General features: G+C 42.6%; 1 protein-coding gene across 5 annotated transcripts in view; it reads right to left on the reverse strand.

Moving 5' to 3' along the window:
* The window catches only part of SMYD3 (SET and MYND domain containing 3), a 634,743-nt gene that overhangs the window by 99,230 nt on the left and 507,643 nt on the right, over positions 1-27,870 (reverse strand). For all 5 annotated transcript variants that reach the window (XM_075924904.2, XM_075924902.2, XM_089777376.1 and 2 more), the window contains 3 exons: positions 22,053-22,120; positions 20,124-20,226; positions 5,554-5,664 (listed from right to left, as the gene is read on the reverse strand). In XM_075924904.2, the coding sequence (XP_075781019.1) occupies positions 5,554-5,664; positions 20,124-20,226; positions 22,053-22,120 (282 nt within the window). The remainder of the gene's footprint in view (positions 1-5,553; positions 5,665-20,123; positions 20,227-22,052; positions 22,121-27,870) is intronic.

The following is a 27,870-nucleotide window of genomic DNA, read 5'->3' on the forward strand; positions in this document are numbered from 1 at the left end:
CGTGCCGCGTGTAGCCACGGGCACGGAGTCCGAACTAGCGGACATTTAAAAATGGCGGCGCCCGGCAAGATGCAAATGAAGCCCGGAAAATTCAAATCCTGGGCTTCATTTGCAACTTCGGTTGCCTACATTAACCACCCTAGTTCGAACTAGGGTGGTAGTGTAGACATACCCTCTGAAACTGCAGTATCATTCCATATGAAGAACAGAAGAAAACATAGTAAGTCAATCATTTTGGAGTAGAACCTGCATATGATGAGTTTGTAACGGCATCATTACTTTATTGCATATAGTTCATTTTCTCCTGCAGATGTCAAAGTGCTTTATGTAGGTGAGTAAGAATCACCATCTCCATTTCAATAGCGAAGAAACTGAGTAAGAACAAAATGTGCAAATGTTGCCCCGATTCTTAATGCCTGATTAAAGCATAAACCTGACTTTCAGAAATAGTGAGCACAGAAAGCAACGTCAGCTGGAGAGGTGGTGCCTCAGCAATTATGAAAATCAGGCCCATAATGTCAAGGAAAAACTTTGGTTACTTTGGAACTAAATAAATTTCCCAGGGTCCCCCCAAGTCAGCAAGTGGAGCTGTGAACAGAATCCAGGTCACCTGTCTACCAGTCCTCTGCCCAATCCATTGGATCACAAAACCAAGTAGAATCATTCCTATGCGTTCATTCTCTACACCCACTGGCTCAGATGCAACCAGCAGGTGCACAGTACCTCGCAGGGATGCTTTGCACCTTGCAAGACTGGGTCCTTCAAGTTTTGCTGAGCTAAAAATTCTCTATAAAGAGAATTAAAGGAGATGCTATAGGTTTTTTTCAGGCTGATAATTACAATAGAAGAAACTTGTAAGGGCTTATCTTGAGTCATAATAGCTAACTTGGGATCTGCATTTTTACTCAATGATATTTTACAAGCTAAAATGTAATAACAGCATCTTTGGCTTTCCTATTGTATTTACAGGGAAATCCTTTTCTATGCCTCTCAGTATGGTAATCAATTGTTGAAAAGTGTTATCTACATACTGTAAACAACTTGCCACCCATGCTGTCACAGCAGTAGTGTATTTTCTTGTTGGAGGCTTGGCCATGTAAAGACTCTTGGGACAAGCCCTACCAAAGCTGGTGCATATCAGGGGCATTCAAGGGGTGACACCCTTGGTCTTCATAGGGAGAATTTATGCTGCACTGCTGGATTGCAGAGCTTTTCAGCAGCCACCTTCAACCATTCCAGAATTTGAAACAGAATAAAGGGGCACCTAATACACCACGGCTATGTCTAGACTGGCATGATTTTCCGCAAATGCTTTAACGGAAAAGTTTTCTTTAAAAAAAGTTTTAACAGAAAAGCACTTTTTGCGGAAAAGCGTCCGTGCCAATCTAGACGCGCTTTTCCACAAAAATGCCCCGATCGCCATTTTCATGATCGGGGCTTTTTTGCTCAAAACAAATCTGAGCTGTCTACACTGGCCCTTTTGTGCAAAAGATTTGCGCAAAAGGACTTTTGCCCGAACGGGAGCAGCATAGTATTTCCGCAAGAAGCACTGATTTCAGACAGTAGGAAGTCAGTGTTCTTGCGGAAATTCAAGCGGCCAGTGTAGACAGCTGGCAAGTTTTTCCGCAAAAGCAACTGCTTTTGTGGAAAAACTTGCCAGTCTAGACACAGCCCACGTGTCACTTCCAACTCCTTGATGGCAATTGGAGCATTAGCACATCTGCTGGTTTTCCAATAGCAAGTAAAGAACAGTAACACAGGAGAGAGAAGCTTCCAAGTTGGCTACACAGATATTTATAAAATTGATTTTATTTCATGGTTGTGTTTAATACTCTGCAGAGATGTTACTAGTACTCTCTATAATAAGCCATGCAATTTTGATCTTTAGTCATCCTGAATCCAAAATCATGATGGTGGATAATGACTAAAGCATTACTGTTTAAGAAAACTATTTTCACCAGAAACTTTAGATAATGCTTACATGACTGACGCATGCACAAAAGCAATGGAGCAACTGAGTAATATGGTTATTCTCTGAATGTAGATGTAATTAGAAAATTAAGGTGATGGAAAATTGATTACCACTTGATTTTCTAAGAATCAAAGGTATGAATTCATTCTATTAGCTTCTTAGTACAACAAGCACACAGACTAATATAGATCTAATTCTAGTCTATCCCAAAGAAGGAGAAGATGGCTGAAAGAACAAAATAAAACTATTGTCCTTATAAGGAAGAGTATGAATCTGACATGTGTTTCATGGACTGGCAGCTGAAATCCAGGTTCTGCTGAGTGGGAGTAATATAAAACTGAAATTTCACCTACTAAGTCAGCACAATTTACCAACAGTGTTCAAAACAGATATTAACTATGGCATTACAGCAGGACACCTGTAAAGGTGCTAGACCTGTTCTCAATAAGTAAGTGCCTTCCTAATATACAGTAAATGGCATGCCCTTAAATCCCAGCGACATCAGTGGGAACTGAGACCACTCAGAATTTGGCATGAGGCCTCTTAGCATCTCTCAGGGCTGGATCTTTGGACTTCACCTTGTAATAATATGGAAACATTGAAGGATTGTGGAATGTAGTCAGGATGCGGCTTTACAAAATATTTTGAAATAACATTTCCCGAGGGAAATTTGACACTTCACAAAATTAATTTTCTCCTAGAAGTTTTACTTAAAAAAAAAAAAGACTGAGGAAAAGAGAGATATTTTATGACTAGCACAAGAGCATTTAGAGCTAGTCCATCAACGTGAGTACATGCAACTCCTCTTCAGCTTTAGTGGGTGTAACACATGGGCACTTATGATACAACATACTCCACAGATCTTACTTCTTAACTCACTCACTATTTCTCAACATAGGGAGCACTCTTTGCTATCACTACCACGCTCCTTCATAGCCTCTGTTAAAAGACTCTTATTTGATTTTTAGGTGGGATTTGGACGCTCAGCTTACGTAAACATGGCTGTACCCACTGTAAGCAGGAGCTGAACTACCACTTGCGCTGCAGCCAGCTGAAAGGAGAGAGCAGCCCTGGGGGTGAGTATGCTCACTCAAACTGTTTCTTTTAATTAACTGTTGATATGTAAATATAGCTCATGCCGGGATGGGGAAGGAGTCTGGGGTGTGGTTATGTAAATCCAATTCAGCCAGGGCTGATGGAGGGTGAACTATTGGAATAGAATGTGGTATATTGTAACTAATGTGGCTGTTGTGGCATCACAAACCATGCTACCCCATAATGTAGGAACTGTAAAATATGACACCAGTGTTTGTAGGAGAGACACCATCATTGTACAGGGTCCCAGATGAACAAGCCTCCCGCTTCCAGATTTGAGTGGATGAGTTGGGAGGAAAGGGCTTGGGCCAGCCTACTTCATGCCTGCCAGGTATGAGCTGTAAGACTGGTTCAACCTGTCTCCTTTCCCCCGCTGTTCTAAGGATAGACCTAAAGCAGACTCCATAAGGAGTCTCTCTGTTATTCCAGTGGAAGGTGGAATCTTTTGGCAAGCCTAGATGGTAGCTAAGAGCTGAAGTCACTGGTTTGGCCTGGAGCTTTGTGACCGGTGGGTGGCTGATAGGAGCGGGGGCCAGCATGTGGCCAGTAGAAGCAGCGGCAGGCGGCCAGCAGGGCGGCTGATGGGAACGACCAGCGGTCGGTCGGTAGGAGCAGCAGCAGGCGACCAGCAGGATGGCTGGAGGGAGTGACCAGCAGGCAGCCGGCAGAAGAAGTGGCAGGCGGTCAGCAGGGCAGCTGGTGGAGCAAGCAGCCCACAGGAGCAGCACAAAGGTGGCATGGACTCAGGATCAATGAGTGGAATCATCAGGGTGATGTGTCGGGATCCGCACTGACTGCACAGAGCTGTAAGCGGGGCGTTTGAAGTGGGGTACGGAGAAAGTTTGGGTAAGTGAATGGGACCCTTGCATCATTGAACTAGTGAGCCTGAGAGGCAAAAGCATTGCTCAATCCATTTGAACTGGATGGTTACTCATGAGTTGGTTATGAACTCTAGTTATGGTATTTTTCCCAAGTTAATGCCATGTGACTTCTCTCTCTCTTTCATTAAAAGTTTCTTTTCTACACGCAGACTCTGTGCTTGTGAGTGGGGAAACATTGCCTCTCAGAAGTGCCCAGGGGTGTGTGAATTTCCCATGCTACTGGGTGGTGGCTCGAACTGGTTCTGTGTGAGATGGATGAAAAGGGATATTGAACCCGGCCCTGGCTGCTGCCGGCTCTACGTGGCTATACCCACTATAGCATAAATGTACTGGATTCAGGCCTCCTAAACAATTATCAAATGCTATGGCACTGAAGAAACCTAGCTGCTTCCTTTTTTCTCCTGTTTGCAATATCAGACCAACATTACAGCTATACATTGATATCAGCACACATGCCAAACTCTCACTGATGTCAAGGAGCTCTCTGCATGAACAGAATGCAGTTTATGGCCCACCACATGCAAATAACTCTGCTACAATTCCTTTTCTTTGAAATGCTAGCTGGAGTGCCATAGGATTTCTTCGTCTTTTCAAGGACTTGGCAACTTGGCATGCTTTTAGGGGCACTGTACTCACTGGCACCCCTCCGTTCTCTCACACTTGGTATCCAGAGGCAGTACATCATTAAAATGTACATTTTAAATTTCTCTATTTTTATAGTAAACACTACTTCTTGGATCACACACTATATCATCTTGTTCCTTAGAATCAGGTTTGCCTCACTTTATATCACGCACATCTCTGATCTGTTGGGAAGGCATATAGCAACATTAAGAAAGGGACCCAGAGCCGGTATTATTATTTTTTAAAATCCATGTTTAGTTAGAGGACACCATGACAGAGAGAGACTAATTCTGTATATTCCACAAGATCTCATGACAAGGGGCTAACCCAGTTTGCGTACACACTGTACAGCTATTAAACCATGCTAGAACCAAACTCAAGCGGTCTGTTTGTGCCCTTCTAGAGAGCAGCCTGAAACACAGTTGTAATGCTGTGATATCTTAATGACCCCAGTGTTCCACAAACAACCTCCAACCTTCTTAACGGAACTTTCCTGCAGACGGCTGAGGAGTGGAGCAAGCTGGGAACTGAACTGCACAACACTAGAGCAAATTCTGCCTCCAGTGGGTGCAGCAGGTGATCAGTATATCTCAAGATTTTACTTCTGTGAATTTTTTTTTCTCCCAAAACTGGTTTAGTTTTAGAGCTAGTGCAGACATAGAGCTTCCTAAAATCATACAACTGTTTTCATTTCAGAGCCATGATTTTCTTTTAGACATAATGGCTCAGTCACTAGTCAGTCAGTCACTCGACTCACTAGTAAGCAAATAAGGTTGCTTATCAGGTAGATTACTTAGCCTGCTTTTCTTTCATTCACACTTGTCTTTCAGAGGAACATCAACAGCACTGAGAGCAGAGACCATTTGGTTCTGCATTCTGACAGTACACGTCACAAAAGATAAGTCCCACAAATCGAAAAGGCTACTGGCCACAGGCCTTGGGAAATTATATTTCGATGTCCTGGGATTTTACTCAACTTACCTTTTCTTGTGTCTGGCACCGAAGACAGTTGCACTCAAAGCAATACTGGCGTTTCAGATGCTTTTTACGCTCACTGCTGGGCATCAGTGATTCAATATAGCTGATAGTGAGCTATGTGGAACAAAAAAAAACAGAACTGTTATACTTTAACATCAACTCAGTATAGTAAAGCTGACTGAAAAAAAAATGACCAAACTATGTTCCTGTCACAAAATCTGGTTTCATATAAGCGGACATGTCCCAACCGAGAAAATCTGATTTTTTTTTTCATGGCAACACTGACAAATCAAACATTTTTGTAGAACTTTTATTTTGCAAACATTTTTAATTCTTCAACTTTTTGTCCTGATTTTGAGATGAAAATAGGTGTTGAAGTATCCAAATTTCCCATGGCATGGAAAGTCCATTTTCTGACCAACTCTAACTATAAGTTGCAAACTGTAATCTGGGACTCCAGCACCATCTAAGTGTCTAAAATACTCTAATGAAAGGATATCACTTGTATTTGGGGATATATATTCTATCCTATATATATCCTATATAGAGTAGTTTTATTTCAATCCTATCTCACTATTTTTAGTATGTCTATGATACCAGTCATTGGAATAGTTAAGCACTGTTTCATTGTTACCAAAAAAAAATAAATTAAAAAACTCCTATCTGGATTAGTCGACTACCTGATAAGCCTAGGCCAGTGGTCCCCAACCTTTTGGGGCTGCTGGGCGCCCGGGGGCAGGGCCGCACATGCGCCGCGTGCCCGGGGGTGGCGTTGGGGACCACTGGCCTTGGCTTAGCAGATAGTTGAGTCACTACTCGACTAGTCGCTTCCCCCTCCCTTGCTGCCTCTGTATCAGAGGCACCAAGGAGGTGGGAAGCAGGAACTGGTGCTGGGGGGAGCCGGCTTAAAAAATGGTTCCCCCCCAGTACCATATTTTTCTGGGGGGGGGCGGAGGGAGGGACAAGGTAGGCAGAGGCATAGTGGGGGAAGCGGCATGGTCTCTGCTCTCGCTGGTTCCCAGCTACACCTCTTCCTTTGAAATGTACAAGAGCCGTGGGCAGCTCTTGTATATTTCATGGGAAGAGGTGCAGCAGTTGGGTCCCAACATGTACAGGTTCCCCTCTGCGCCTCTTCCTTTGAAATGTACAAGAGCCACGAGCCAGAGAGACCTAATCTGGCTAAAAGGTGGTCCAAGATAACAGAAATCTTGTGGGAACAACCATTCATGTGTGATTCCTCCACTTCAGACCAAAATATAGAGAGAAAAGATTATAAGCTTTCAACTCTGCTGAATCTAAACATTAGAGGTGGTTCTGTCTCAAATCTGAATCTCAGAGCACAGCCTAAATTTGAACCAATGTCCACTTTGCCCATCTACAGTTTTCAGGCAGGTTCAACCCTTGTCTCCTTTCTGTTTGTGCTCCTGACAAGAGTACCAAAGATGATGCAGGAAACTTCACCATAGGAATGAAACTGAAATCAATTTTTGCTAGGCCGATATAATGTTCAAATCCAGCACCGGTTGTGGATGACTATCTGACCAGAAGGATTAATAATCCATATGAAATGGAGCTTTGAAACCCATCATTTTTTGTGCAGTTAAAGGGTCTGATCCAGCTCCCACTGAAATCAATGGGAATGTTTCCATTGAATTCTGTTGGAGTTGGATTGAGCCCTAAGCGAATAGAGGATTTTGTTGTCACCTGATTGAATAGGAAAATGATAATGTAATGTGCAAAAACATGACCACTCTCCCAGTGACTAAGGCTACACTAATCATGTAATCAGTTATACATAAAAACCTTTTATTAAAGTCTGTCTCTTACACTTATTTTAATTTTGGATCTGTTCATTAGATGCAAGGCTCATTTAACTTGTACATAATTATGAAATATTCACATTCATCAAATGTTGACTTAATGGTATTTTGTGTGTAGGATGTACAGTCTTAATTACACCATTCATTCGGTTGGCCAAAGCTTTACTGCACCCAGTGATTGCTTTGAGGATCTGGGCCCCAGACCCCATCATTTAATTGTATTTAAAAAGTGCAGTGGAATAAATACCCGTTAATGGGCCTTAGTACAGGCTGTGCCTTCCTGGTTTGGCACTCTTGGGACAGGTCCAGGGAATATGCTGGACATGGGGAGGCCAATGCCGGCCCCGCTGCTGCCACTCGCTGCTGGGCTTCACTTTGGCCAGAACTAACCAAGCAGGGACTAGGGAGGTGCTCAGGGGAGGAGGCAGGGTGGGTGAGGAGCCCCACGGCTGGGGTCCAGGAGCACCCTGAGCCCTTTGGCAGCTGGCCTGTGCTCCTGTGTCAGCAGAGAAGCTACCATTAACCAACCACGGGGGTGGGCACTCAGGGGAAGATGCAGCGCCCCAGGCGTGCAGCCCCATGGGAGTGCTCTGAGCCATGCTCCCGGCCCCAGTCTCAGACTGTGGGGCTACCCTCCTGGCCCCTGGCCGTGGGGCTCCATAGCCACACTGCCTCTTCCCCTGAGCATTTCCCTTCCCTGCCTCTCCCCGCTCACCTCCCTGGGTTTGCAGCACCCCGAAAGCTCTGGGAGGAGTTGCCGAGAAAGATGTCTGGTTCTTCAAGAATGCTCTGTCCCAAGGACACCCACGAGGATGCTGGAGCACAGATCGTGCTGGACTATAGAAGTCTGGCCCATAGAGGTTGAACCCGTACTATAGAGACATGTTTTCATGGTTGAAAATCTGTCATATACATACTGTGGGCTGGACATGAGAATTTCTAAAATTACAATGGAAACACAGCAGCTACTTTGAAGTGGTTACTTAAGAAAAGAGAAGCATTGGCGGTAGTCTCTGGCACAGGTTTCTCTCTCTGTTTGAAAAACGTGCCAGAAAATAAATGATTCTGATAGTCCAGTTTCTCTCTCTATCACTTCAGTCTCTAAGTCAATGATTTCTATTTTCTAATCTCTTTTCCCCACGCCTCATCGTTAGTCATTATTTTCTCTCTTTCAAAACTGAAATTAAAACGTAAGCAAAAAATTTACATAATGCTTAGGGCCTGTCCTAAGGTAACAAAAGAGCCGAGAAAATCAATGCGAAAACTGACAGTGAAGGAGAAGGAAGAAGGTACTATAATTGGGCATGAGTGACTGGAAGCAAATTGGAGAGACTCTTATATCCTAAGTTATAATTAGAGACATACAGACTGAAATTTCCACAGCTGAATTCCATCGTCTCCTTCTTCCTCTTATTAGACTCAATTATGCTCGGAAGTCTGGTACAAATTAGGGTCAAGAGAGCAGGAGAGCCTCTCTCTCTCCTGCTTCGGCAGAGGGAGATCTGAAGTTGCTCCCAGACATTGTTTGCTGTCTCTCCACATCTGCTTCTTCCATTACGGCTGCTCTGCTCTGCATAGGGCATGTCCTGCTCTCAGAGGTGCTCAACACCCACGTGTCAAACATCAGGATTTCAGTCAATTTCACTGTGCTCCTAATTACACCCGAGGTAAAGCTGTGTGCAGCAACAGCAAAGCCCAATAGACGGAAAGGAGATGAGGAAAACAATAGGGGAGACAGGTCACAAGGGGAAGATAGGAGTTTTACTAGGACCAAAATCACAATGGAATGAAATACAAACTCAAATCTTCAAAAAAGTGAGAGAGATTCTTCCAGATGGCTCAATTTCCTCAAAGGGCACTTTTCTTCTAAATATCGTTAACACATATGAAAGTACAAATCTGGGGCACAGGCCAGCCACTGGTTTTTAATATCATAGCAAAAAGAACTTCACATATTGTATGCAACCCAACTGATCATCTTCATCAGTAAGGTGCAGAGTGAACTGACTCTTCTGGGATTCAAATCTCTGTTTCCAACAAGTCTAGGAATTCCGTGTCTGCTGCTTAAAACTCTAAGGACTTGGCTATACAAACATTTAGTTTGCAGTAAGCTAGCGTGTGAATCTACCACTCAACTGTTCATATCCATCCTACTGACACACACTGTTTATAAATATACTTTGATCTAGTCCTCTTTGAAAAGGGACCAGATCAAGTGCATTAACACACTGTTAATACATGACAGCCTGGTGCACATGGACAGTTAGTGCATGGCAGACTAAAAGAGGGTGTATTCACTAGGTATGTAAGCGAGTAGTCGACTACTCCATAAGCCTAGGCTTATCAGATAATTGAGACACTACTCAACTACTCACAAGGAGGAAGGGGGAGAAGGAGGAGCCGATGCTGGGGAGAGCTGACTTAAAAGCCAGTTCCCTCAGTACCATCTCTGTGGGGCGGAGACAGGGAGATGGGGCCATGGAGGCAGAGGCGCAGCGGTCCAAGACCTGGCGGGCGCTGGGACTACTCATTCCTGGCTTGTGCCGGGTCTCAGACTTACCCCCCCAATACCTCTGCATTTTAGATGCAGTAAGAGCCAGGTGTGGGACCTACACTCGCTTCAACTCTGCAGTTTAAATGTCATAGGAGCCGGGATGCCTGCGCTCCTGGCTCCTATTATATTTAAACTGCAGAGCCGCAGCGAGATCCCTTATTGACTAACTGTGTAGTCGATACAAATATCGACTACATGATTAGTCAATTACCTGCTTCTTACCATCCTTAATATTCACATTCTAGCTTCCTAGCAACTGACTATCTGTGCTGACAACCCTAAAGTGAGAGCATTCTAGAATAAATGTTATAGAAACTGCTTTAAATAGAAAAATTATCTATTTGGTACTGATTTTAATGTTTAAATTAGGACTGTCCATTAAGCACAGTTAACTCACATAATTAACTAAAAAAATTAATTGCGATTAATAAAATTATTGTGATTAATCATAGCTTTAATTGCACTGTTAGGCCATAGAGTATCAATTGAAATCTATTACATATTGATGGATGTTCCTCTACATTTTCAAATATATTGACTTTAATTATAACAGAATACTAAGTATACTGAGCTCATTTTATATTATTTTTATTACAAATATTCGCACTGTAAAAAAATAAAATAATAGTATTTTTCAATTCACCTCATATGAATACTGTAATGCAATCTCTATATCATGAAAGTATAACTTATAAATGTTGACTTTTTTGTTACATAACTGTATTCAAAACCAAAACAGTGTAAAATTTAGACTCTACAAGTCAACTCGGTCCTATATCTTGTTTAGCCAGTTACTGGGACAAAACAAGTCTGTTTACATTTACTGGAGAAAATGCTGCCTGCTTCTTATTTACAATGTCACTTGAAAGTGAGAACAGACATTCCTATGGCAGTTTTGTAACCTGCATTGCAAGATATTTACTTGCCAGATATGCTAAATGTTTGTATGCCCCTTTATGCTTCGGTCACTATTCCAGAGGACATTCTTCCATGCTGATGATGCTTTAATTAAATTTGTGACTGAACATCTTAGGGAGAACATCATATCTCCAGCTTTGTTTTACCCACATTCTGGTATATATTTTATCCTGCAGGAATCTCAGCTGATAACTTAGTGTATCTTGTGCATTTTAAGAACACTTTCACTGAAGATTTGACAAAACAAAAAGGAGGTATCAATGTGAGATTTCTGAAGGTAGCTATAGCATTGGAACCAAAGTATAAGAATCAAGTGCTTTTCAGAATGTGAGAGGGTATGTCTACACTGCCACCCTAATTCGAACTAGGGTGGCTAATGTAGGCATTCGAAGTTGCAAATGAAGACCGGGATTTAAAAATCCCGGGCTTCATTTGCATCTTGCCGGGCGCCACCATTTTTAAATCCCCGTTAGCGCGGACTCCGTGCCCGCGGCTACACGCGGCACAGAGTAGGTAGTTCGAATTAGGCTCTCTAATTCGAACCACTGGTACACCTCATTCCACAAAGAGTAACAGTAGTTCGAATTAGCGAGCCTAATTCGAACTACCTACTCCGTGCCGTGTGTAGCCGCGGGCACGGAGTCCGCACTAACGGGGATTTAAAAATGGTGGCGCCTGGCAAGATGCAAATGAAGCCCAGGATATTTAAATCCCGGGCTTCATTTGCAACTTCGAATGCCTACATTAGCCACCCTAGTTAGAACTAGGGTGGCAGTGTAGACATACCCAGAGGGAGGAAGTATGGGACATGCTTTCTGAAGTTTTAAAAAGAAAGACTCCAATGCAGAAACTACGGAACTCAAACCATCCCAAAAGAAAATCTTTTGCTGGTGACATCTGATTCAGATGATAAAAACGAATGTGTGGGTCTGCACTGTTTTGGATCATTATGGAGCAGAACCCAACATCCGCATAAAAACATATGCTCTGAAATGGTGGTTGTAGCATGAAGGGGCATATGAATCTTTAGCTCGTCTTGCACGTAAATATCTTACAATGCTGGATATGACATTGCCATGTGATTGCCTCTTCTCACTTTCAGGTAACATGTAAATAAGAAGTGGGGCAGCATTATCTCCTGCAAATGTAAGTCAACTTTTTGGTTGAGTGGTTGGCTGAACAAGAAGTAGAACTTAGTGGACTTGTAGGATCTAAAATTTCACATTGTTTTATTTTTAATGCACTTTTTTTATAGCACTCTACTTTTGTAAGGTCAACTTCCATGATAAAGAGATTACACTACAGTACTTATAATGGGAGAATTGAAACTATTTCTTTTGTTTTTTTTTAAAGTGCAAATACTTGTAACAAAAATAAAGTTATCACTGTTCACTTGCATCCTGTATTGTAATAGAAACCAATATATTTGAAAATGTTGAAAACATCCAAAATATTTTTAAAAATGGTATTCTATTATTGTTCAATCGTGCAATAAATCACATGATTAAAATTAACTCTAATTTTTTTAAATTGCTTGACAGCACTAGTTTAAACATTTATTGTTCTATTAGTATTCTCTGTATTTCTGTTACTAGGGCAGGTCTACAACACAGCATTGCTCCTGCTGACCTGAGTTCCTCATACACTGACCTAATAACTTAAGGACCATGCAAGGAGTAAATGTCCTTAGGGCAATGCAGTGTCCATGTAGACACTGCATTATTTATATCACATGTCAGCACTGGACTGAGCTGGGAGCCCAGTGCCCACCACTGATAGCCTGAGCTGTCCCATGTTGTATTGAGAGCTCAGTCTGCTATACTGCCTCACTTACGTTGGTGCAAGTCCACCTGATGAGAAAGCCAACACCAGCAGAAGAGGGGTAGAGTGGATATGAAATGCAGTATGCCAGTTTAACATAGGTTGACTTAACTGTGAAGTGTAGATGCACCTAGATGTACCAGTTAGGTCAGTATGGAAAGGGAGAGCAGAGTTTTGTACACTGATTTCCACAGAATTTCACAAGTATGAAACTGATATAACTGAGATCAGAGCCCGCCATGGAATGTTTGATTTCCTAAACTAAATATAACAAATCATTGTTGCTAAACCTTGTAATTTTATTATGAGCCTTGTAAAATTAAATTTTTTCCTGATGCCCTAGTGCCTCAGCTTCCAATCTAAAAACCCAGTAAGAATTCAGCATATGTGGTTGTGGAGAAAAGCTTGTAAATCCAAATCCTTAATGTCTTAAAACCCAGAAGTCAAAGGAAAAGACCCCATTTTTATTTTTAAGTCTAAGGATTTCAATCCGATCTCTTGAGTTGCTGGGTGGCCTGACTCATGGTTTTTGAATGTCGGGGCTATCAATACTAAATTCTCCATAAACAGACCCATTTATTCCCAGGATTTCTTGAATGAGATGTTAAGAGTGATTAGATTTTCATTGAAGCCAGAGCCACCTCAAACTGAGCAGTTTCCCTGTGCAGGCATTTTTGCAAACACTTTTTCTTCCTGTTTTGACCAGCCTAGTTCCACAGCTCCTGCAATTGACTTTGGTTCTTAGGTTTGAATGAACTCCACAGCTCAATGAAAAATTAAATCAAAACCAGTAATCACCACATGATTTCACGTCAAAAACATGCAAACCAACAAATTTCCAGTGAATATGAGAATAAAGCCATCAAACAGCTCCAGTTTGCTCAAAACTGGCAGGGATAAAGAAAGATGCACCATTTTCAGATGGACCTCATCTGTTTTATTTACCTGCTCAATATCTTCTACTTCTCATTAGCACTTTAGAACCCAGTGTAGGCCTGATTCTGATCTCAATTATACCTGCTATGTGAGGGCTATATGGGCCCTTCCAGTTTACATTGTACTAAAATGAGTAAAATAACAGTGTCTAATACCGACCAGTGACTTAGCCTCTCTGGATACGTCTATACAGCTGCAGAGAGAAAGTCTCACAGCCTGAGTTGACTGACTCACACAAGCAGGGCTCAGGCTAGCATGCAGAGAATTGCTGTGCACACATTGCTTTGACATTTGGGGTTGGACTGGCACTTGGGCACATTCCTATTTTTAGCACCTAGCATGAGTCCCAGTAATGTAAGTCTGTCACACCAGGCTGCAAGACTTGCTCCCAGAAGGCGTGTTGACATACCCTATGTCTCCATTTACTCACTGGTAAAATGAGGATAATAATTCACTGATGTCTGTGAATTGCTTTGAGATCCTCAGCTGAAAGGCGCTATAGACGGGCAACTTTATTTTTAATTCTCACTGGTTTCATGAAAGTTTAAAATTCTAGTCCTTTATATTGCCCTGACAAGGGCCAGGAATTCCCATTGAATTTGTTTCTGTATGGGGAACTACATGTTTCTCAACCTTTTTTTTAAAAAGTACCCCTTTAAAAAATTATAAGTACCCCCTTTAAAAAAAAAATTATAAGTACTCCCAGTACTTACAGTTTTCAGACACACACATTTTTTTTCTATCATTGCAACACATTTGTTTAAACAACTTAATTGTAACTGGGTGGGCGATGAAATTTTTGGGTGTAAAAAGTAAAAAAATAATAAAGCACTGTAAAACTTAAAACAAAAATTCAATTTTCTCCAAATTTCAGGTGTGTTGACGTACCCCCCCCGCAGACTTCTCTCTAGTGCCCCTGAAAGTACTCAGACCACTGGTTGAGAAACACTGAATTTTGTGCTCCTTTTCTCTCCTGGCTTTGAGTCACTACTGTGATTCTATTTTTCAGTAAGTGTAATTGATTACTCGGACTTTTATTATCATTACCTAAGATGACACATTCTCCTTGTAAATAGCTTTCTAAGCCTTAGAATTGTTTGAAGTTTCTTGCTGCTGCATGACTTAAAACAAACCCCTATGTATTAACTCAAATCCATTTTAGAAGCTGTTTTTATACAGAAACAGGCCAGATTCTGCCCTGAGTTGCAAATTGAACTGCCCCATTGAATCAGACTCTGATCTTAGTTACACCAGAAGGAATGTGGAAAGAGGCAAAGATGTAACAGGAAAAATAACTGATATGCAGAGACCCCTACCTACTTTTCCTTACATCCTCCTACTAGATTATTTTTCTTTTCCTTCCTCCACCCCAGGTGTAAATGGTATTCACTTGCCACATACCAAATATCACTTTATTAGTTATACCCAGACATGTCAAAGGTAGGGGCCTGGGCAAAGAGAGGTGCATCCTGGAGGTGAATGCCTGGCTACGAGGATGGTGTCGCCAGGAGGGCTTCGGCTTCCTTGATCATGGGGTGCTCTTCCAGGAAGGACTGCTTGGCAGAGATGGAGTTCACCTTTCCAGGAGCGGGAAGGCCTTGTTTGGACACAGACTGGCTAACCTTGTGAGGAGGGCTTTAAACTAGGTTCGACGGGGACAGGTGAGTAAAGCCCACAGGTAAGTGCTGAATGTGCGGGACTGGGAGATGGGTTGGAAATGGGGGGAACTACGGACTATAATGGCAAGGAGAAAGGAGAGTCAGGGCACAACAGGGAGGCAAGATCAAATCAGTATCTTAGATGCCTATATACAAATGCGAGAAGTATGGGTAATAAGCAGGAAGAACTGGAATTCCTAACAAATAAATACAACTATGACACCATTGGTATTACAGAAACCTGGTGGGATGGGACGCATGATTGGAATGTTGGTATGGAAGGGTACGGCTTGCTCAGGAAGGACAGACAGGGAAAAAAGGGAGGAGGGGTTGCCTTGTATATTAAAAATGTACACACTTGGACTGAAGTGGAGATGAACGTAGGAGATAGCTGTGTAGAGAGTCTCTGGGTTAAGCTAAAAGGGGTAAAAAATGAGGGTGATGTCATGCTAGGAGTCTACTACAGGCCACCTAGCCAGGTGGAAGAGGTGGATGAGGCCTTTTTTAAACAATTAACAATACTATCCAAAGCCCAAGATTTAGTGGTGATGGGGGACTTCAACTATCCAGACATATGTTGGGAAACTAACACAGCGGGGCACAGGCTATCCAATAAGTTTCTGGACTGCATTAGAGACAACTTTCTGTTTCAGAAGGTTGAAAAAACTACCAGAGGAGAAGCTGTTCTGGATTTGATTTTAACAAATAGGGAGGAACTAGTTGAGAACTTGAAAGTGGAAGACAGTATGGGGGACAGTGATCATGAAATAATAGAGTTCATGATCTTAAGGAAAGGTAGAAGGGAGACCAGCACAATTGAGGTAATGGATTTCAGGAAGGCAGATTTTGATAAGCTCAGAGAACTTGTAAGTAAGGTCCCATGGGAAGCAAGACTGAAGGGAAAAACAACTGAGGAGAGTTGGAAGTATTTCAAAGGGACGTTGTTAAGGGCCCAAAAGCAAACAATTCCACTGTGTAGGAAAGATAGAAAATACGGCAAAAGACCAGCTTGGCTTAACAAGGATATCTTGCATGATCTCAAAATAAAAAAGAAGTCCTATAAAAATGGAAACTAGGACAAATAACAAAGGATGAATATAGGCAAGCAACACGGGAATGCAGGGGCAATATTAGAAAGGCAAAGGCACAAAATGAGATCAAACTAGCTACAGGCATAAAGGGAAACAAGAAGACCTTTTATAAATACATTAGAAGCAAGAGGAAGACCAAGGACAGGGTAGGCCCACTGCTCAGTGAGGAGGGAGAAGCAGTAACAGGAAACTTGGAAATGGCGGAGATGCTCAATGACTTCTTTGTTTCGGTCTTCACTGAGAAGTCTGGAGGTGTGCCTAACATAGTGAATACAAGCAGAGAGAGGGTAAGTTTAGAAGATAGGATACACAAAGAACAAGTTAAAAATCACTTAGGAAAGTTAGATGTCAGCAAGTCACCAGGTCCTGATGAAATGCATCCCAGGATACTCAAGGAGCTGATAGAGGAGGTATCTGAGCCTTTAGCTATGATCTTTGAAAAATCATGGCAGACAGGGGAGATTCCAGAAGACTGGAAAAGGGCAAATATTGTGCCCATCTATAAAAAGGGGAATAACTACAGACCGGTCAGTTTAACGTCTGTCCCAGGGAAGATAATGGAGCAGGTAATTAAGGAAATCATATGCAAACACTTGGAAGGTAATAAAGTGATAGGGAATAGCCAGCATGGGTTGGTGAAGAACAAGTCATGCCAAACTAATCTGATAGCTTTCTTTGATAGGATAACGAGCCTTGTGGATAAGGGAGAAGCGGTGGATGTCATATACCTAGACTTTAGTAAGGCATTTGAATACGGTCTCGCATGATATTCTTATTGATAAACTAGGCAAATATAACTTAGATAGGGCCACGATAAGGTGGGTGCATAATTGGCTGGATAACGGTAGTCAGAGAGTTGTTGTTAACAGTGCTAAATCCTGCTGGAAAGGGATAACAAGTGGAGTTCCGCAAGGGTCTGTTTTGGGACCCGTACTGTTCAATATCTTCATCTATGATGTAGACATTGGGATAGAGAGTACGCTTATTAAGTTTGCAGATGATACCAAACTGGGTGGGGTTGCAACTTCTTTGGAGGATAGGGACATAATTCAAAATGACCTTAGCAAGTTAGAGAAATGGTCAGAGGTAAACAGGATGAAGTTTAATAAAGAGAAATGCAAAGTGCTCCACTTAGGATGGAACAATCAGTTCCATACATACAAGATGGGAAGTGACTGTCTAGGAAGGAGCATGGTGTAAAGAGATCTAGGGGTCATAGTGGACCACAAGTTGAATATGAGTCAACAGTGTGATGCTGCTGCAAAAAAAGCAAATATGATTCTAGGTTGTATCAACAGGTGTGTTGTAAGCAAAACTTGTGAAGTCATTCTGCCGCTCTACTCTGCACTAGTTAGGCCTCAGCTGGAGTACTGTGTCCAGTTCTGGGTGCCACATTTCAAGAAAGATGTGGAGAAATTGGAAAGGGTACAGAGAAGAGTGACAAGAATGATTAAAGGTCTAGAGAACATGACCTATGAAGCCAGGCTTCATGAACTGGGCTTGTTTAGTTTGGAAAAAAGAAGATTAAGGGGGGACATGATAGCGGTTTACAAATATCTAAAAGGGTATCACAAGGAGGAAGGAGAAAATTTGTTCCTCTTGGTTTCTGAGGACAGGACAAGGAGTAATGGGCTTAAAGTGCAGCAAGGGAGGTTTAGATTGGACATTAGGAAAAAATTCCTGTCAGGGTGGTCAAATATTGGAATAAATTGCCAAGGGAGGTGGTGGAATCTCCCTCTCTGGAGATATTTAAGAACAGGTTAGATAGACATCTGTCAGGGATGGTGTAGCCAGAGCTTGGTCCTGCCTTGAGGGTGGGGGGCTGGACTCGATGACCTCTCGAGGTCCCTTCCAGTCCTATGATTCTATGATTCTATGATATATGAATGCATAATAAACTGGCAGGTAACCCAGTTCACTATTTTTGCATTAGATGGGGACACATGTTTTACTATACACTCTCAATGTTAGTTGCTTTTTGTCTGCCCTCTTCAGGCAAGATTTTTTTAAAAGAGCTCTGCTCCCAGTTAGATATCAAAACAAGTACAGAACATAAGAATGCTATACTGGGTCAGATGGTCCATCTAGCCCAGTATCCTGTCTTTTAATAGTGGCCAATGTCAAATGCTTAAAAGGGAATGAAGAGAATAGGGCTTAAGCGATCCATCCCTTGTTGTCCTGTCCCAGCATCTGGTAGTCAGAGGCTTAGGAACAATCAGAGCATGGGGTATCATCTCTGACCATCTTGGCTAATAGCCATTGATGGGCCTACCCTGCATGAATTTATCCAATTCTTTTTTGAACTCACTTATAATTTTGGCCTCCAAAACATCCCCGGCAACAAGTTCCTGTTATGTCAAGAAGAACTTTCCTTTTGTTTATTTCAAACCTGCTGCCAATTCATTTCATTAGGTGACCCCATAGTTCTTGTGTTATGTGAAGGGGTAAATAAAACTTCCTTATTTGCTTTCTCCACACCATTCATGATTTTATAAACTTTTGTCAGACCCTCCTTTAGCTATCTCTTTTCCAAGCTGAACAGTCCCAATCTTTTCACTTTTTTATCATATGGCAGCTGTTCTATACCCCTAATAATTTTTCTTACTCTTTGCCATAATTTTTCCATTTCTTGTGTATCTTTTTTCAGATATGGCAACCAGAAAAGCAGACAATATTCAAGCTGTGAGATTGCCTGGTAACTCTTTGCAGTCTGCTTTGGACTTAACTATCTTGAGCAATTTCATATCAACCATTTACCCCTTTTCCTGATCATTCATGAACAGCTTTGATCTCAGTACAGATTCCTGGGGGACATTGCTATTTACCTCTCTCCTTTCTAAAAAAAGGTCTGCTTCTTGTCTTTTAACCAGACATTTCCTCTTACTCCATGACAATTCAGTTTGCTTCAAAGTTTGCTTCAGGATGAAGTTTAATAAGGACAAATGCAAAGTGCTCCACTTAGGAAGGAACAATCAGTTTCACACATACAGAATGGGAAGCAACTGTCTAGGAAGGAGTACGGCAGAAAGGGATTTAGGGGTTATAGTGCAAGACAGGAGAAGTCATTCTTCCACTCTACTCTGCACTGATTAGGCCTCAATTGGAGTATTGTGTGTGTCCAGTTCTGGGCACCACATTTCAAGAAAGATGTGGAGAAACTGAAGTCGCTCCAGAGAAGAGCAACAAGAATGATTAAAGGTCTAGACAACATGACCTATGAAGGAATACTGAAAGAACTGAGCTTATTTAGTTTGGAAAAGAGATGATTGAGAGGGGACATGATAGCGGTTTTCAGGTATCTAAAAGGGTGTCACAAGGAGGAGGGAGAAAAATTGTTCTTCCTGGCCTCTGAGGATAGAACAAGAAGCAAAGGGCTTAAACTGCAGCAAGGGAGGTTTAGGCTACAGTGTGGTGATAGCCTAACAAACTCTTACTACTGTTGTAATGACTTAGTGAGTGCTGCAATTGGCCCAGAAATATAATGCGTTTCTATCCAGGTATGTTCAAATATAAACTAAATTAAGTGCCTGAAGGAGGCATGGAGGAACAAGAATTTGTAAAGGCTGCCTGTGATTTATGAGACATCATGATTATGGGGCCGAACCAGTGTGAAGAGATGATTCTATTTATCATCTTCTCCCTGATAGCTATGTGATAGAAATTAATATCAATATATCATCAAAATATTAAACTGGTGGCCCTGCAGACTGTCATTTATTTAGGGAGATGCCATTGCTGCAGGTGGTAGCAATGGAAGGGAGGACAACTTAATTACCTCTTCACCAGTCTGGATCTCCCGGACTGAACGAAGTAGAAGCTGGCGTCCCTCAAAAACAATCACGCAGTTTGGGTCACAGCTGTGGTTTATGAGCGACATGCTGGGGGTGGGAGGAAGAACAGAAAACATTAGAGGGAAGGATATTCCACTGTCAGTAACATCTGAATTATTTAGCATAAACTGACTGAGTTACATCCAATGCACCAGGCAATCAGGTTATCAAACAAGGAAAAACCCAGGTAATCAACTATGATTGGTTAGGTGAATAAGATGAAGGGTTAGAAGATTTATATGCATTAATAATAGGAGTCGCATCTTGATCGTTTCTCTTGACCTGATGCTCATTCCTCCTTCACACTGTTCTGCATGGAAAGGTCAGGCTTAGCTGCCTCCCTGTGAGAGCTCTGTGTGAGGGTAATGCGAGGGGGTGTGCCAGGGCAGGGTATGTAGGCTGAAGACTCCCATTGCTCCCCCACCATAAAGAATTCAGGGTAGAAATGGAATATATCCTGGAACTGTATTATAGTTCTGCAGGTGGTATTAAAGGCATCAGGGATTCACCACCTCCATTTGGACACACTGTCCTCAAGAGGGTCCATAGGACTTGTGGGGTGGCATTGCAGCCTATTCCATGGGGATGTGGGAGAGGAGAGTACGCACGTGCACACACACATATGCATTCCGATGAAACAACCTGGGAGGAAACTCTGTGGAGAGCCTTACTGAATTCTTCTCACCTGAGACTCCGCTACTGGTGGAGCTAGTCTATAGTAATGTGTCTCTATGTTTTGCATTCCTGGGTGACAATGCCTTAGGACTGGGTGTGACTATATCAAACAGCCCTCAATTGCATAGCACCCAGGGCAGACGCTTGCACTATCATGCTGATGGTCTACAGAATCCCTCAGAAAAGATTTCCAATATTATTAAGGTGGAATAGGATTTTGGCTCACATCCCTTGTCCCCGTACTATGCAAACAAGTATATGCAACCCAGCACTTTTGTGTAAATACAAAATGTAGTTCTCTGTCCCCTTCTAGTAGACTGCGTATAGAGTTTATGCCTTTGCACTAGTGGTTCTGATCCATTAGCTCAAGCTCATGATTTTAGATTCAGAAAGCTTGTAGTTCAGTCCCTGTAGAAAGGGTGGTCGTTATACTGCGTATTATGGATAACTTACTTTTTGATTGCTAATTGTGGGTGTCTATCACTTAGCCACCTCTCTGCTAATGTCCACCTTTGACTACTTGGCCTTCAGATGGACATTATCAAGGAATCTTGGACACAGGGAGAAGGTATGGGCACCAGGGGAAATGGAATAAGATCTCTCCAGGAAAGAAGCTGACACATCTAGTACCAGAACCCATGTGATCACTAATTATTTAAAACACTTATTTTCCCACAGCCTTTAAAACACCTCTCTTCCCACAGCCTTAATTTTCTGGAGGATGTTGCGAATGAGGGGGTGTGGATAATTTTAATTTCTAATTTTCATATCTAAAATTCTACTTTCCTTTTCAATGAGACAAAAAGGAAGGCAAGGGGCTGCAAACACACTATTTTTTCAAGGAAAGGTTGAACCAAAGCATCTTGCTACTTTCTTAAGAAACCCAAGTATCGTGTTTTAGTGGCACCACTTATCGTCTCCCATGCCAGGAAAAGGGTTAGTGTCTCCGTGAGAACAAGAATTCAGATATAAAGAGCTGTCCTGTCTAAATTATGGTACAACTCTGCAAGCCGGAGATTAAAAATATTTTAAACTCAATCGTGTTTTTGTGTTGTTGTAATTTATTTGCATTTCTTAATTTTTTATTTAGCTATGGTACCTACTATTTCAATGATTTCTAGCTAGCTAGAAATTAAAAAAAAATAATAAAAAGCCACACACAGAGTTTTTGCCTGTGAATGAAACAGTGTCCACAGTACCTGGGATACAGGCCAACACCAACATCCTGCATTTCTCCATTACTGATGGTGAAGCAGTTACAGGTCACCTGTAAAAACAAGGGGGGAAAAGCCAGGATTACCAGTGTCATTTAGAAATGTCATACCTAAGTGAAAGAAACTTTCAAAATAATATGCAATGGCATTTTGGTAATTAGATTACAGATATTCAAGCCCAACACTGATACTCTTTCATTTTAGAGCAAACACATCTGGGACACACTCTCCTACAAAAGTACAGTCAATTAAGAGCAGCAATATTAGTATCCAGCAAAAATGTGAGGTTAAGCACATGCAGAGGTCCTATTTTCCTGTCCAGAGAGGGGGCGAAATACACAAAGCCTAAAATGCATGGCAGAGACAATGTAGAGCAGTAGTTCCCAAACTTTTCAGTATCACGCCCTCTTTTTGATTTTTGAGAAACTCTCACCACCACCACCCCGCAACAAAACTTGTTGAGCAAAAAAAAAACCTGACCAGGCCGAAAAACAAAAATAGCAAGGGGATTGATTGGGGGAGGGGGGGGAAGGAGCCCATGATGTAGACGGTAATAGCAGCTGCTGTGGTGGCCTATACAGGGTGGCTGCTTCAGGAGAGTTTATGAATAAAAGTGGAACCCCAAGAATGAACTACGTCTTTGAGGTAAATAGTTACACTGATGAGGGAGATATGGCGTGGGCCTGTGTAAACACAAAGAATGAATGTCTGATGGGTGATCTCTTGCATTACATTTTCATGAGTTGGAAAGGAGGGATAAATCAAATGGAGAAGCTGCAAGACATCTTATTTTAATTATTCTTACAGGAAGAGAGAAATATCTTTTTTCATTTTATATCATAACTAGAAGATTTACTCAGCACTGCTCGGGTCCTTAATTCAATTAATGTATGTTTTCTGGGAAAATAAAATAAAATGAAAATGTACATGCTTCTTTGAAATCATTACTCTGGGGTGGGGCGGGAGATGCTGGGCTACCCCGGGGACAGAGGACAACCCCAGCCCTCTCTCACCACAACAGCTTGGGGCCAGCTGGGAAGGGCCTTTCCATGGTTACTGCAGCTCTAGCAGACACAGCTGAGGGATAGGTGCATGTCCCTCAATTGGGGCAGCTTCAGGTTTGTCTGCCTTCTGTGCTCCCCAGCCAGAGTCAGGAATGCAGCAAACTGTTCACAGCCCCTGACAAAGGGGAACAACCAGCATTGTGCCTGTATGAACAAAGGGGGAGCTTCAGCCCTCCTGCTCTCTCTAAAGGGCCCCTGGGGTTGGTGGGGGGGGGGCGGGGTTGGAGGCTCAGGCCCGGGGCATTCCCAGATGGGAGTGGTGCACTCTCAGTCAGCCTCTTTCACTTACCTGGTGATTCTGTCTCTTTTCAGTATGGTTTTAGGAGAAACAATCCCATTCCAGGAACATCCCATTTTCCTGGTACAACTAACCCCTGACCTTGCTTTAAGTTATAGTAAGAGGAAGCCATATCATGAATTTGGTAGTCCTAGCTCTTACCATTTAGAAGGAGTTCTTCAACTCACAGATGGATGAACACATGGACAGACAGACACACTTTCGCAAATATATAGTAAATCTGTAGCTTGATATACAGTGAATATAATAGAGGTAAGATGGCTCACTGGCCTACAATACTCAGCTACATAGTGTGTTTTTCTCTCATAGGGTTTATCTAGACTATGCCGAATGCTTGAAAGAAGATATGCAAATTCCGTGGGAATTTGCATATCTTCTTCTGATCACACTTTCGAAAGTGGAAATTTCAAAGGTGAAAGTAATTAAGACACGGCTTTTTTGGCGAACACCCCCCCTTTGTCGAAAAGCCGTGTAAACCTCCTTTTTAAGGAAGAGAGAAAAATTACTTTCACTTTCGAAAGCTCTGCTTTCGAAATTGCGATTGGAAGAAGATATGTAAATTCCCACAGAATTTGCATATCCTCTTTCGACCATTCGGCATAGTCTAGATACACCCATATAGATTTCAGGACTAAAATGATCCTTAACCATCCTGCATGTTGAGCCAAGGAAAAACTAACATGCAGCACACGCCTGGGACCTTTCACCCAGAAAGCAAAGTCAATGTGCATACATTTGGGACCTTTCACCCAAATAAAGAAATCTTCAAAGACATAGGGACTTCCAAGAATACCCTCAAACTTAGCAGGTACATCATTAGTTAGAAAACACAAAATAATCAGACCAGACCAAATAACCAGGTAGGATGGAAATAACAAATGTGATAGACAACCACAAAAGGCCCATGGTAATGAATTGATGCATATGATAATAAGCTGAGATCAATGATATAATGACCTATAGGAAAAAGACACTTCACCACCAGTAAGGTGAGAAAATACAAATAAGGAGAAAGGGAAACATCCCCTACTGAATGGCTACGTCTACACTAGCATGATTTTCCGGAAATGCTTAAAACGGAACAGTTTTCCGTTATAAGTATTTCCGGAAAAAGCGCATCTACATTGGCACGATGCTTTTCCGGACAAGCACTTTTTCCGGAAAAGCGTCCGTGCCAATGTAGACGCGCTTTTCCGCAAAAAAGCCCCGATCGTCATTTTCGCGATCGGGGTTTTTTTGTGGAAAAGAAATATGTGCTGTCTACACTGGCCCTTTTCTGGAACAGTTTTCCGGAAAAGGACTTTTGCGCAAACGGGAGCAGCATAGTTTTTCCGGAAAAGCACTGATGATTTTACAGTAGATCATCAGTGCTTTTCCGGAAATTCAAGGGGCCAGTGTAGACAGCTGGCAAGTTATTCCGGAAAAGCGGCTGATTTTCCGGAATAAGTGGCCAGTGTAGACACAGCCAATGTGTATCTAACATAGCTACATCAGCAGAACATATTGTAAAGTGGCAGTAGGAGAAGGGGATGTAGTCCTTGGGAGGGGATGATGGGAAAGGTGAAGGTGATGAGGAAGATGACGGCTAGCACCTCGGGTTGTTCTAGAAGGAACGGTATGAGAACATAGTATGGAAATATAGCTGTACATTCCCTATTTATCTTATGAAACTGGGCTGTTTGTGACGATGCTAAATGTATTAATCAACTATATCTGTAAATGTATGAGAGTTCCTACAGTGTGAGTGTTGCAACTGTGCTCATCAGGGTTCCCAACCATAGAATAATTAAATACTGCAAGTGATCCTGGGACAAAGGACCTGTCAATCCTAATGGTGAGAATTGGAAATTCATAAGTAATTTTAGATCAGGCAACATGCTGCATTTTGAACTATTCCAAATCTGGATCTGAATTCTGTGTTAGAGTCCATATGCCTTTATTTGGAATGAAGGAGGAATACTTTAAAATGTTTTGATAAGATGGGGTATGTCATGTCATCAGTTACATACAGTAAACTTCCGATAATCCGGCACCTTTAGGACCCAGGGGGTGCCGGATTATAAAATATGCCGGACTATTGCAAGGGGGGACTATGAGGGGTCTAGGGTGGTGTGGGGGGGATGCCACCCCAGGCCCCTAATAGCCCCCCCCTTCCAATAGTCCGGCTCTTCCCCAGGCATCCCCGATTCAGCCGCTGCTGGTCAGTTTCAGCAGCAGCTGAATCGGGACGCCTGCGGCAGAGCAGCTGGGGTGCTGCCGGGTTGGTCCGGTAGCGCCATCCCTTGGCGCTGCGAGATCAACCCGGCAGCACCTCAGTTGCTCTTGGGGACGCCTGGGGTAGAGCAGCTGGGGTGCTGCTGGGTTGGTCCCACAGCGCCAAGGGTTGGTGCTACCGGACCAATCCGACAGCACCCCAGCTGATCTGCCCCAGGCGTCCCCAAGTCAGCTGCCGCTGAAACTGACCAGCGGCTGACCCCGGGAAGCCTGAGGCAGAGCTGCTCTGCCCTGGGCTTCCCGGAGTCAACCTCTGATCAGTTTCAGTGGTGGCTGAATCTGGGACAGCTGGGGTGCTGTAGGGTTGGTCCCACAGCGCCGAGGGGCAGCGCTACAGGACCTACCGGCAGCACTCCAGCTGCTCTGCCCCCAGCTTCCCCGATTCAGCCGCTGGTCAGTTTCAGCAGCGGCTGAATCGGGGAAGCCGGGGGCACAGCAGCTCCAATGGTCCGGCTGCCCGGAGCACTTCCGGGTTCCTGATGGTGCCGGACCATCAGGAGTGCCGGACCATCAGATGCCGGACCAATGGAGTTTTACTGTACTAATAAAATATTCCTTTTTCTTTGCAAATATTTCTGCTTAAAGGAACGTGACTAGTTATAAGAGACTACAAGGGAATGTTTACACTGCGAAGGAAAACCTGCAGCTAGCCCTGTAGACTTGCAGGGTGCAGGCTGCGGGGCTATTTCATTGCTGTATAGATGTAAGGGGTGGACTGGTGCCCCGTCTATAGGAGCATGAAGGGTAAGAGGGCCCAAGAGTTTGGACTACAGCCCATGCCTAGGAGTCTATAGAGCAATGAAACATGACTGTAACTCAAGCCAAAGGTTGGGTTTTTCTTTGATGTATAGACATATGCTAAAGATAGACACAAAAAATGTCTGAATCTTTTTTAGTTAGTTTGTTTTTAGTTTGATTTTCCAATGGCATTGTTAATACTCTGCAGAGTGGGAAAAGAGTAAGTGAAGAGATTTGGCAGGTGTGAGATTTAAAATATTACTGAGTTTTCTCACACAAAATAATCACCCAGAAGTGTATATGCATATCTCTAGGTTAAAGAAATACACCGAAACACACAATATTATATTTTACCAATGGAACTCACAAATTAATATTTGGCAGTGTGTTATGCATAAAGAGAAAAATAAAATCCTGCTTCAGAATGCTCTAAGAAAATCTGATTTAAATGAATATATATGCAATAAGGTATGCTTTTTAATGGTAAGATAATACTTCAATTAGACGGTTATTTATGTAACCCACTGAAACATTCCTGATCAGTTAAAAAATAATAGATCTTGATTACTTCTCTCCTATTGATATTAGATATATAATACCAGACAACACCTCTGAAATAAGATTAGTCTTTCTTAAGTAGCAAATATACACAGAGCTTACAAAAATATTGTAATGAATTCGGTATATAGTGAACGAATAGCTTGTCAGGTTGCTTCTTATATTGGAGTATGCAACAAAATAGATCATTCCCAGCAGATCTAAATTCATCCCCTATCTCCACACACACACACCCACACTCACACCCACACACACACCCACACACACACAAAAGAATTTCCATTAATTATGTCGAATACTGAAGAAAGCAGAAGTCATAGAGGTTTTTATTCCCCCCCCCCCAAAAAAAGTCTAGTTATTTTATAGTGCCAGGTGAGAAATGTTTACATACAATGGGAAAATGACAAATTTTGTTTTCCCCTCTTTTTGTAAACATGTACAAGTTTCATTACAAAAATGTAGTTCACTGAGGTGAAAAGAAGAGATATTCCTAAATTAAAACGCTGTAACTTTGGGAAGTTTAAGTCCTGATAAGAAACTTGACTGGAGCAGAGCCCTGGTGGGTCTCCCACCTTGGTGTGCCCAAGATCATCTCCGGGCTGTGAGGGCATCTCTGCCCCGTCTCCAAAGCCCCCCCACTTACTGTTCGCCTCTCACTCGCTTTCTCCAGGTTGGGCTGGGGCAGAGGCTGAGGGGTTTGCAGTGTGGAAGCCGGCTCCCGGCTAGGCCTGGGATGGAGGCCGGGCGGTTCCTGGGTGGGCAGGGAGTCTGGGGCAAGCTTGGAGCAGGGCTCGAACGTATTAAAACATTTTTTTCAGGTTAGTTAGTTACAAGAAGTAGTGACAAGAAGCAAGTTTAGCGATACTGTTCA

This window comes from Pelodiscus sinensis, chromosome 3 (genome assembly GCF_052426305.1).
Source record: "Pelodiscus sinensis isolate ZL-2025 chromosome 3, ASM5242630v1, whole genome shotgun sequence".
In the NCBI taxonomy this organism is placed as follows: Eukaryota; Metazoa; Chordata; order Testudines; family Trionychidae; genus Pelodiscus; species Pelodiscus sinensis.